Source organism: Maylandia zebra, linkage group LG13 (assembly GCF_041146795.1).
Source record: "Maylandia zebra isolate NMK-2024a linkage group LG13, Mzebra_GT3a, whole genome shotgun sequence".
In the NCBI taxonomy this organism is placed as follows: domain Eukaryota; kingdom Metazoa; phylum Chordata; class Actinopteri; order Cichliformes; family Cichlidae; genus Maylandia; species Maylandia zebra.
The window spans coordinates 16165679-16176464 of record NC_135179.1 but is presented as its reverse complement, the minus strand read 5'-3'; the positions used below and the strand labels follow the sequence as shown (position 1 = coordinate 16176464).

The 10786-nt window shown below is 39.0% G+C and overlaps 2 protein-coding genes across 2 annotated transcripts; both read left to right on the top strand.

Annotated features, from left to right (window-relative positions):
* The first annotated feature begins 1082 nt into the window (after positions 1-1082).
* comtd1 (catechol-O-methyltransferase domain containing 1) lies at positions 1083-4514 on the top strand. The gene is made up of 7 exons (XM_004551599.4): positions 1083-1204; positions 1291-1409; positions 2786-2891; positions 3467-3585; positions 3891-3945; positions 4037-4170; positions 4286-4514. The coding sequence occupies exons 1-7, from the start codon at positions 1150-1152 to the stop codon at positions 4436-4438; spliced, it is 741 nt and encodes a 246-aa protein (XP_004551656.2). The 5' UTR covers positions 1083-1149; the 3' UTR covers positions 4439-4514.
* Positions 4515-6617: 2103 nt separating this feature from the next.
* On the top strand, positions 6618-10039 carry LOC101472925 (uncharacterized). The gene is made up of 3 exons (XM_004551597.3): positions 6618-7679; positions 7761-7885; positions 8292-10039. The coding sequence occupies exons 1-3, from the start codon at positions 6756-6758 to the stop codon at positions 9511-9513; spliced, it is 2271 nt and encodes a 756-aa protein (XP_004551654.3). The 5' UTR covers positions 6618-6755; the 3' UTR covers positions 9514-10039.
* Positions 10040-10786: the final 747 nt, after the last annotated feature.

Here is a 10786-nt window from a genome sequence, read left to right as displayed (position 1 = left end):
ACTTCTTCCATGATATCTTCCAAGATATAAAAATATTAGGACTTAAATTTAACAGGACAGTAAAAGTGGAATTTCTGTGGTTCGATAAGGTTCAGCTCATGCATACCTTTCAACAAGGTTAGAATATAGATCAAGTTTCAGAGGAGCCACATTTTTTCCCCACATCACAATAACTTTAACATTTGGTCTTAACTTTCTCATTATTTTTGTTAATGTCTCTGTTGTGGTGCTCAACATACCCAAATGCCTGTCGGATTAAGCAGGGCAGTACCAGTACATGCATTCAGTACACTACAAACGAAAACAAAAAAGAAAGCCTCTTTAGCCAGCCTACCACTAGGAGGCAGCAATGCAGGCTAGAAAACAATAAGAAAATGCGCTTGAATCTCAATGAAGGATTATTAAGTGTCAGATCACATATCTTCCCAATAAACGGATATGAAATCTTAGAGATAGCTGTCAGAAATAAATGAAATGGCTGATTTTTGATGGCTATATGAAACTGAAAGTCGTGATTTTGATACCTTACATATATTACAGCTTTGCAAATCTGCATCTTGCTTGGGAATAAAGCCGTTTTGTTAAAGTGGCAAAACATAGGATGTTACTCTTCCTCTTACGGTGGCCGCTAGTTGTTTTTATTCAATTGTTTTAGCACATAAATTAACACAGGGGGATAAGGGGGAATTAAAGATTCAAGTTTCGAATAGTTGTTCGCATTGTTTATTACACAGTAATAAAGTGCAGATTAATAGATGGAAACTATAAATACAACAGTCTTTCTGTACTATTTTTAGAGGACTCGCTGTCAACCACGGGTAAATCTCAAAATCATTAAGAAAGATTTGTTAAATAACTAAATAAAATAAATAAATAAATGCAAGTTATTAAAAAATATATTTAAAAGATAGTTGTCCATCTTATGCTTTGTTTTCTGAGTTTCATTCCATCGTGTGTTTTCCTAAATGCATCAACCTTGTGCTATCTTTTGCAATATCATTACAAATCAATACGTTGAGCGAAACCCTCTTAAAGGTTAACCAAAACAAATACAGGCTGGCACAAAAAGGCCTGACACAGTGAGAACTGGTAGATTCAAACAAAGAAGCTGCCCTGTGTTTCTTTACGAGAGCCCACAGCAGTAAGATAATGGCTGCAGAGATTAAAGTGCTTTTCTGTGTTGGACTCGCTCTCATACTAACAGGTATGCGATGACTTAAGTAAGGATGTGTGGTTGCAGTTTCTTGGATATCTCTGTTATCTCCATCTGTTTCATATTTTGTTGGTCAGGTGTGGGAAAATCTGCCTTTACTGGGAAAATCCATGGTATAGAGAATGTTGATCCCGTGCTTCAGTATGTAGCTAACAACTCACTGAGGGAGCACCCGGTCCTCACCAAACTCAGACTGGTAAGGTAACCAGACGAGCATAAAGACTGGATGATAACTTCATCACTAATTTCATGATGTTTCTACTGTAACATTTGCCACTTATCTTAGCAAGAAATACGTGACTTTTTTCAGTAAGATGAAACCAACCAAAACCTCTCTTGTTACCTTCACCGTGTTGTTTTTAAATTGCAGTTAATGCAATTTTGTTTCCAGAGTTTAAAAGCATAAATAGTAGATCAGGTGGTGACTCTAAATTTCCCATATGTGTGTTTGTGAATGTCTATGGCTGCCTGTCTCTTTACGACCTGTCCTGGTTTGGCCCGGCCTCTCACCCAGTGTCACCCTCGAGGATAAATAAATGGATATGGCAAATGGATTGATCAGGATTCTCTTGAACACCTTTCACTTAACATGCGCAGTCGTGCTTTGCCAGCATTAATTTACATGCTGAGGCCACCAGCAGGTTATTTAGGTCAGGTGTAGGGCGGGTGGTCATTTTATGCTCCAGGCTAAAAAACTAAAGATGATTGTGTCTTTGAAGTTGGGGCACCCAAACTTTAGGTCTCACTGCCATCTGATTCAACAACAGAATATTTTTTTAAAAGTACCTGCTTAGAATAAAATGTATTTCCTGCTTTAGTGTAGTTTCTGTTTGAGTCAACTTTTTATCTATTAATACTTATATTTAAACAAGGGCAATACAAGTGGAGGAAGACAAAGAAGATAATTAACACAGGATTGAAGCAGTAATAGCTTTGACCACTAGAGGGCAGCATAGTGCAACAAAACCTTACCAAACTGCATGCAACCTTAGTTTCATGCAGTTTAACAACACAATGAGCGTGTTGTCTATTATGTTAGTCAGACATTATATACAGACAGGTAACGCATGAAAGGAAAAGCTAAACCATTATATGTGTGGTAGTGTGCTGATGGAGCCTGGGTATACTATCTCAGAGACAAAGCCAACATGAAGCTGTCTGAAGTTACCACCTTTATCCAGTTATGAAACATTTCAGCCCTTATGGTATGCTCTCTTCCGCAATGATAATGCTCAAATTGATGTATGAAGATCTACTGAATGGATTGTTTGAATGAACTGAAACATGCGCTATAGCCATCAGATATTTTTCAGTTATGTCACAGTTGTTCGGCTGGATTGACATTTGGTGTCTTTGGACAGTTGTGCTCGAAAGCACACTCTGCTGTTATCTTTTTCTTTTCTTTTTTTTTTTTTAAACAGCAAATGAAGCAATATATTTAGGAAGAACTGACTTTCATCCTTCTAGTAAAGTTCCAAAAACTGATGATAAATGTCAAGTATTGAAACTTTATGTTTTTTCTTCTTCTGGTTAGTCACCTGGATATTAAATTGCTTTATATTTTCAATTCAGAGAACCCTTGAAGACCAGTGGAGTACAATGATGGTTGCCAGTGATCAAGCCCAACTGATGGCAAATCTCATTAGGCTGATTAATGCCACTAAAGCTATTGAAATCGGTGAGTGAGACCAAAAAGAAAAAGAAAGGCCATTTTAAAAGGCAACAAAAACTACTGTGGAATTAAACTATTTCATAATTATACCAATGCTGAATGTACTAATTAGTATCAAAGTGCTGATCCCATAATAATAATAATATTATTAATATTATTAATATAATAATAAAGACATTCTAAGTATTCTTCCAACTTATTATAATTTAATGCTTGCTTGATTTTTTTTGTCTGAAAATGATTTTTTTGTCTTGAACTTTGCTGTCCGATTTTTTTCAACCAGCTTAGTCGCACAACTAAATCACATCTTTTGACTAAATAAAGATTTACTTATTTTGATCATCTTGAATATAGTGATTTGTTTGGGGTTTTTCAGACTTTGTAAATTTAAATCAGTGACTGGGAATTTTAACCAGAGGAAATCAAATGTTACAAATTCAGTCTTTTTAAAAGGCAGCAAAGTTACATTTGACAGATATTGAACTGTTTGTAGATTCAGGTCCTCGATGGTGTATTATCTGTTATCCATGTTATGCTGAAGATCCAAGTCTAAAGTGATTCTCCTTCAAATTATTATGCAGGGATGTACACTGGGTACAATGCACTGAATATGGCTTTGGCCATGCCAGAAAGTGGACGTGTGGTTGCCTGTGAAATAGAAAGCACCTACATAGACATTGCCAAACCCTTTTTTAAAGAGGTAAGAACAGCACAAGACACTTGCACAACACCACAATTTGGCATTTTGCAAGTTAAGTAAAACTGATTGTTGCTTCTGTCAGAGCTAAATTGTGCAGAAGACAGCATGCTGTACATTCAGACTGTCAGTACATCTTCACAAAACACCGTGGTCTGGACAGTAAAAAGGTGTCTGTTCAGGAAAGTGTGTCACATTAGAAGGCACGGCTGAGCAGGAAAATCAATACCTTTTTTAGCTTTTGCAAACACTCACTTTAAAAATCCCTGCAGATTTTCTCAATTACTGCTATTTAACGTTTTCCATAGGCGGGAGTCGAAAACAAGATAGATGTTCGGCATCAAATCGCTATGAAGACACTGGGTAAACACTTTCATAAATCTGTGTCTGTTTCTTTCTTTAAAAACAAGCAATTAAACCATAAATACATATATTTATATCTCTGTTTCACCAGATGAACTGATAGCAGCTGGAGAAGCTGGGACATTTGACTTTGTGTTCATCGATGCTGATAAATTTAACTATGACAGATACTATGAAAAGTCTCTAGAGCTGATACGAAAAGGGGGCATTATTGCAATTGACAATGTAAGTCCACTTCACAGAAGCACAATTAAACTCTGTTAGGGAAGTCATGCTGCAGTGTTGACAATGGGGAGGTGTGCAGCATGTTTTTACAGCTCTGTTGTTGTTGTATTTGAAGGTGCTGTGGAATGGAAAGGTTGTGAATCCTGCTCCCAGTGACTTGACCTCACAAGGTCTAGATGCGCTCAATAAGAAGCTACACAAGGACCAGAGGATTGAACTGAGCATGCTCACTGTGGGGGATGGTCTGACTATTGCTATTAAACGCTAACATCTCTAGTTATAGGTCAGACATATTTTTTCAGTGCATCAGTTCTGATATCAAATAAAAGCACATAAATTCTTTATATTGAGTCTTTTGTTGGTGTATTTAACATCAAATTGAGTGTTATATTTTTTCAGTCTTTACTGTCTCCATGTGTTTTATAAGATAAAATGCCCACGTTATGGTGCTGACATTTCAACATTAATTTCCAGTGGAAAGACGAAAACTACGTCATTGATAATTGTTTTGTGCTTTTAGTTGCATAAGTTTTTTGTTTTTTTTAAATTTGACTATACAGAGTAGAGTGCACTGGTATCAAGTATTGCAATTTTGCCTTTGTATAGCACCACATTGGATTTCAAAAGCAGCAATCATCACGTGATTGAAGTGCAGAGATAGGAAACTAGGTGAGAATAGGTCTGCAATTGATTCCATTTTCATGGAATGATGTCTCATTGCAGTCTGATATGCAGCTGGTGAAAGTGAAGCAGAAAAAAGGGAACAGAGCTCAATCAGAGTTCAGTCAGCAATCAGAACATTTAAGTTTCCAGAACAACACTTTGGTGTGTTCTTCTAAAGAATGCATAGACTGGTGAGCAAAAGGTCAGAGGTAACCAGATTCTGTTGACATATGAAACTGAGATCAACATTTACTGAAGCAATGCAGAACAGGGAGAAGGAAAAAAATGGCTCATAAATAAAACCTCATCATCTGGGGCTTAGTCGGGTATCACTACCAACAGCTGAACATGACCGCAGAGCTTACTATGGCAATAACCTCATAGTGAAGTTCACAGGTGACACAGCAGTGTTGGTGCTCGTCATCACCACAGGCAGAAGGTAGACAGACTTGGGCTGTGGTGTAAGGAGAACAACCTAATTTTAAACATCAACTAAACTAAGGGATGATTGCTAAATTCGAGAGATATTAAACTATCTCTACATCAGTGGGGCGGTTATGGAGTTTCCAGCTTCAAATACCTGGGAATACACCTCAACAACACCCTTACCTGGCGTGAACACAACATCATCGACTGCTGTATTTCTTGAGGAAGCCCTAGGCAGTGGGGCTGAACTCCAACACCCTCAGTTCCTGCTACAGGTGTGTTGTGGAGAACACACTGACTGCCTGCATCTCTGTGTGGAACTGCAGCTGCACTGTGGCAGAGAAGCAGGCACTGCGCAGCATCAAGTCGAGGTCCACCAGGGTGATGAACAGCTTTTGTTCCCAGATGCTGTGAGACTGCTGAACAGTACCCAACCGCCACGCCTCTGAATACACACAATTTGCATTCTGTATTTTTAATGGACTTAATAAACTTTTAATGGAATTAATAGGTCATTTATTCATTTAAAAGTGTTTTATTTATGTTAGTATTATTCTTTAATTACATTTATATATATATTTTTAGCTTGACATTACTTTTATTATATTTTAATTAGGTCGTTACTTATTCTAATCATTATGAGCACTGAGACCTCAGTAACTTCATCTCATCCTGTCTTATTTCTCCATGATGGATGACAATAAAGAACTTTGAACCTTGACCTGCATCACTGGCCTTTATTCATGATGTAACTGCTGACAGACGTCACAGGATGAATTCTGAAGCATGCAAGACTTCACTTTCTCCTGAGATTCAGTCAAATGATGAAAACCAAATGGGATAGTGCTTCACAGTACAAATGGCTAATGACCCAAAACATACTGAGAAAGCAATCCAAGGGTGTTACCTGGCAAAGAAATGAAATGTTGTCGAATGGCTGAATTAGTTACCTGACCTCAGTGCAAACGAACATGTCTCTCACTCTTTGAAGACAAACAATCAGCAGCTGAAGGCAGCAGAAGGCAGCTGCTAAAGCCTCTCAAAAGATAAAACAGAATTTGAGGGTGGAGGGTAGGGAGAAAGGTACATGTAGTTATGTAGTTAATTGCTGGAAATATTAAAAATATTCCTAAAATTCATACTAATTAATTACGCCAATCTGAATCTGTCCAATTACTTTATGAAAATAGGAGAATAGGTACATACAACGACGCTGTACAGATTGTTATGATGTTGTTGTTGTTGATGATGATGATGATGATGATGATGATGATGATGATGATGATGATGATGATGATGATGATGTTGAATGGTCATGTTACCGGCGTCACATGCTTAAAATGTGGTGTAAGCGCTGATCAGGTATTAGCTGATGCTACACCCTCTCAGCACCGTGGACAGCTCCATTCTGCATACCTAGCATATGGCGACGGTTATAAAAACCCTCGTGGAGCCTCTCTTTACTGCACCTTTACAGCGCCGACACGATTCACAGCATGGATAACAGACTCTGCAACGCACACAGAATCGCAAAAGAGCTCGATTCACAACAAAAAGCTAGACATTTGCGACCGGATAGCGGTGTCGCCATCAGGGGGACGAACTGGACCAACCCGGTAAATGTACATGCAAAGTTTAATGACAAAGAAGTGATGCAGGGCTTGAATGATCGGCTGGCGGGATTCATAGAGAAGGTGCACCAGCTGGAACACAAGAACCACGAGCTGGAGAGAGAAATTGAAGAGATACGAGGCAAAGCAAAGCCCGCATCTTGTTTAGAGGAGGAGTATGGAGAAGAAGTCAGGAAGATGAGACAGCTGGTTCAGGAAATTGCACATCAGAAGCATCAGATTGATATTGAGCATCAGAATTTAGAGGAAGAGCTTTCCACCTTGAGACGGCAATGTGAACAAGAGGTTCGTAGCAGATCCGATACTGAGAGTAAAATCATGGTCCTGAAGAAGGACGTCAGCGACGCGTATCAGGCTAAACTACACCTGGACAAGAAAGCGCAGTCCCTCGTAGATGAAATCCACTTCCTGAAGAACAACCATGAGGCCCAGGTGGCAGAGATATTGGACCAAATCCAGGGAGCGCAAGTAACTATGAAAGACCACGAATTTGGACACCCTGGCGTCACTGCGGCACTCCGAGACATCAGGGCACAGCTGGAAGGTCACAGCGCGTCCGACATTCAGCAGATAGGAGAAACTTTCCGATCTCAGATTGCAAGATTAACGGAGGCAGTTGACACCAAGAGAAAGGCTTTAAAAGCGAGCCAGCAAGAGATTCAGCAGTACAGGAAGAGCTTGCAGGCCAAAAACATCGAGTTGGATTGCGCTAAAGGTACCAGAGAAGCGTTGGAGAAGCAACTTCATGACGTCGAGGATCGCCACATGGAGGAAATTATTCACTATCAGGTAAAGTGGTTTTCATGTTATAATTAAGCCGTGCGCATTGTTTATATGCTCACTTAACAAATGTTATCTTTTCTGCCCTAGAACACAATCAAAGAACTTGAAAATGAGCTCATTAGTTGCAAATTCGACATGTCTGGTTATCTGCGGGAATATCAGGATCTGTTGAACGTGAAGATGGCTTTGGATGTGGAGATACTGTCTTACAGGTATTATTATCACGGTGGCTAACTTTTGTCTTCTATGGGAAAGAGATTATTTATGTACTCCATAGACTTTCACATAGATCCCACTTTTCAGACTCTTAGATTAAAGCAGCTCATAGTGCTTTGATCAGGCACTAAGAGCCCTGCATTTATCTAGACTGAAGCTAACTTCATTGTCCCGGGAAATCAATGACAGTGCAGTGCTGTGGAAATGATGTTACTGCAACAGTCAGTTGGTAATGTAATGAGAACAGTTCTTTTAAGGGTCTAGATGGAGAACATTACATTACAGTGTCTATGTCATGTATGAGGTCAGCCTTTGGTAAACTTTAGGTGAAATGTCAGGTGTTTGATGACATTTAAAAGACAACCAACACTTAACATAAGATTTGTCTTTCTTGTCCTGCAGGAAACTTCTCTGTGGTGAGGAGGCTCGGCTGTCCACAGAGTCAGACACACACATCTCTTTGCCCTATATCTACCATCAGTCCCCTATTTACACGCTTCCTTGCCATAACCGACCGGGAGGCCCACGCAGGCGAGCAGAGCCCCACTACAAGTTTGTAGAGGAAATCATAACAGAGACCACCAGGGAAATTGAGATGTCAGAATTTGAGGATACAGGCTCAGAAGAGGGAAATAATGAGCAGGGATGTTCCAAAAGTGAGAGAGGGAGCGGTAAGAAAGAGAATGATAGCAACGATACGAGAGAGAGAGAAGGTGACCAGATATCTGACAGTCAGCAGAATCAAGTATCAGTGGTAAATGAAGAGAATGGACGTGATGGTGGGGGTAAAGAGAGTCCTGATCAGGATGAAGGTAGTGAAAAGGGTTATAAAAATAAAGAAGGGTCACAGGAGACTGAAGTGGCTGAGAATGACGAAGAGAACAGCATAGATAAAGTTGCACAAAAGGAAGATTTATTGGGTGAAAGCTTTGTTGTTGAAGAGCTTGAGCATCAAGAAAAAGCTGAAAGCACAGAAAAGATGGATATGACAACAGTTACAGTGGAAAAGGCTCAGACAGAGCTTTCTGTTAAACTTCATGATAAACTCCAAGTTAATACTGAGAACAAATCTGAGGCATGTGATCAAGGACATGGTGAGCAAATAAGTTTGACCTCAGCTCTTGCAAATAAGTCTGTTGGCGAAATCTCTGTTCATGAGTCTGAACAATCAGAAAAAACTCAAGAGCTAGGCAACGCTATTCAGGTTCAGGATAAGGTTAATCTTAATTCTGAAACAGATGAGAAGGCCACAGGTTTGACTGCTCAATCAAATTCACATACAGCACTTGTGAATGAGAGAAAGGAACATGCTGATACAGAGCCAAAGGAAAGCAGCAAATCTGATGCTGCAGCTGAGCACAAAGTAGCAAAAAGCATTCAAGATACAAGTAATGATAGCAATAAAGACCAAGAGAAAGAATCATCTCTTACATCTAATGTAAAAAGTCTTCCTAAAGTGGAAAGTCTACAAGCAAATGCTGGGGATAGAATTCAAACGGTTCAATCTGCAGTGCCAAAGGAAAAAACAACCTTAACTGCAGAAATCAATGAGTTTCATCAGGGGGCAGCAGACAGAAACCAAGCACAGCAACCAAAGGGGTCTGATGACTCCGATCGTAAATGATCCGGAAGGTGGACAGTGTAAAGTCAGAGAAACACAAGGGCAATAAAACCAAAACAGGGTTATGGAAGATGTGAAGAATGCTTCCATTTAATGAGACAGCAGTTTAAACAGGCAAATATCAGGCAAACAAAAAGAGAATGGCTTATCTAATTCAAGCATGAAGCAGAGTCAAGCAAAGAGAACAAATCTCAAGGCTGCAACTTCTTTTCCAACACAGAGAACACAATTTCTCTAATGTTTGCTGGAGTCTTGCCTCTGAACCTTAAATCAGCTTGTGATGTATCAAAAAATCCCTTTGAATCACGACAAAACATGTATGAATGTAAAATGAAAGCTGCCTTTAATTGTTTTTTGTCCATCATTATCTGCTTTGGTATGTGCTGACAAATAAATGTGAGATTAAAAGATCCTGATTCTTACTGTGAATGGAGCTGTTATATTTATGAAACAGCTAGCTCGTAACATACATACTGTTTACACTGATACTGTGATGCTCTAAACATATTAAACGCTTCTAATAAAGCTACTTCACTCACTTTGATTTTGAATGCATAAATGTGACATTCCTTTTAAGCCTATACCTAAAGAATTAAACCTGCTAGTACAATTAGGAGACATATCACATGAAATCAGCTGTATTTTCATTTCAAAACCTTTCTTTTTAAATGATTAAAAATAAGTTTGTATTTATTTTTTGCATTTTACACAAAATCCCAACTTTTTTGGAAAGGAAAGGAGTTGTAGGCTTCCATGAGGATTGATTCTCTCATGTCGTGCTGTTGCTTGTTCGTTAGTTTATTGATTGTTCAACGGTGTCCACTCTGTGCTCAACATCTGTTTTTGATATTTTATACCATATCATTCTCTACTGGACTTGATATTTCCAGAACTTTCCCCCCGTTTCCGTCTACTAAATATATCAGATGAATGTGGGTTTGACAGTAAAATCATCTATCATCCTTCCCAAAATATCACTTAAAAGACTCTGAATAACTAAGCAACACACATACACACACAAAAAAAGCCCTCAAGTGGCATGCTAGCTCCAACTTCAATCACCTTCGCAAGACTTGAAGCAGTTGATGGTCCTCATTAAATCTGACAACCTTAGATGGCTGAAGGGTGAATGGCATAAAGTGCTTTAATTTTGGTGTTCAAAGCACACAGAAGACTCAAGGAAGTTGAGACTGCTGTCTGTGCTGCAAAAACGCTGACAGTCTGATTACAGAATTACTAAATTACCTTTCTTGCAATATATTTGAACTATTTTTTC

What these genes read in the sequence shown, in the direction of transcription:
- comtd1 (XM_004551599.4), top strand. Translation starts at nt 1,150, where the DNA reads ATGGCTGCAGAGATTAAAGTGCTTTTCTGTGTTGGACTCGCTCTCATA. An exon ending in CACTAAAGCTATTGAAATCG is followed by an intron (nt 2,892 to 3,466) that starts GTGAGTGAGACC and finishes ATTATTATGCAG; the next exon opens with GGATGTACACTGGGTACAAT. An exon ending in AATCGCTATGAAGACACTGG is followed by an intron (nt 3,946 to 4,036) that starts GTAAACACTTTC and finishes CTGTTTCACCAG; the next exon opens with ATGAACTGATAGCAGCTGGA.
- LOC101472925 (XM_004551597.3), top strand. Translation starts at nt 6,756, where the DNA reads ATGGATAACAGACTCTGCAACGCACACAGAATCGCAAAAGAGCTCGAT. An exon ending in AGGAAATTATTCACTATCAG is followed by an intron (nt 7,680 to 7,760) that starts GTAAAGTGGTTT and finishes TTTCTGCCCTAG; the next exon opens with AACACAATCAAAGAACTTGA. An exon ending in GTGGAGATACTGTCTTACAG is followed by an intron (nt 7,886 to 8,291) that starts GTATTATTATCA and finishes CTTGTCCTGCAG; the next exon opens with GAAACTTCTCTGTGGTGAGG.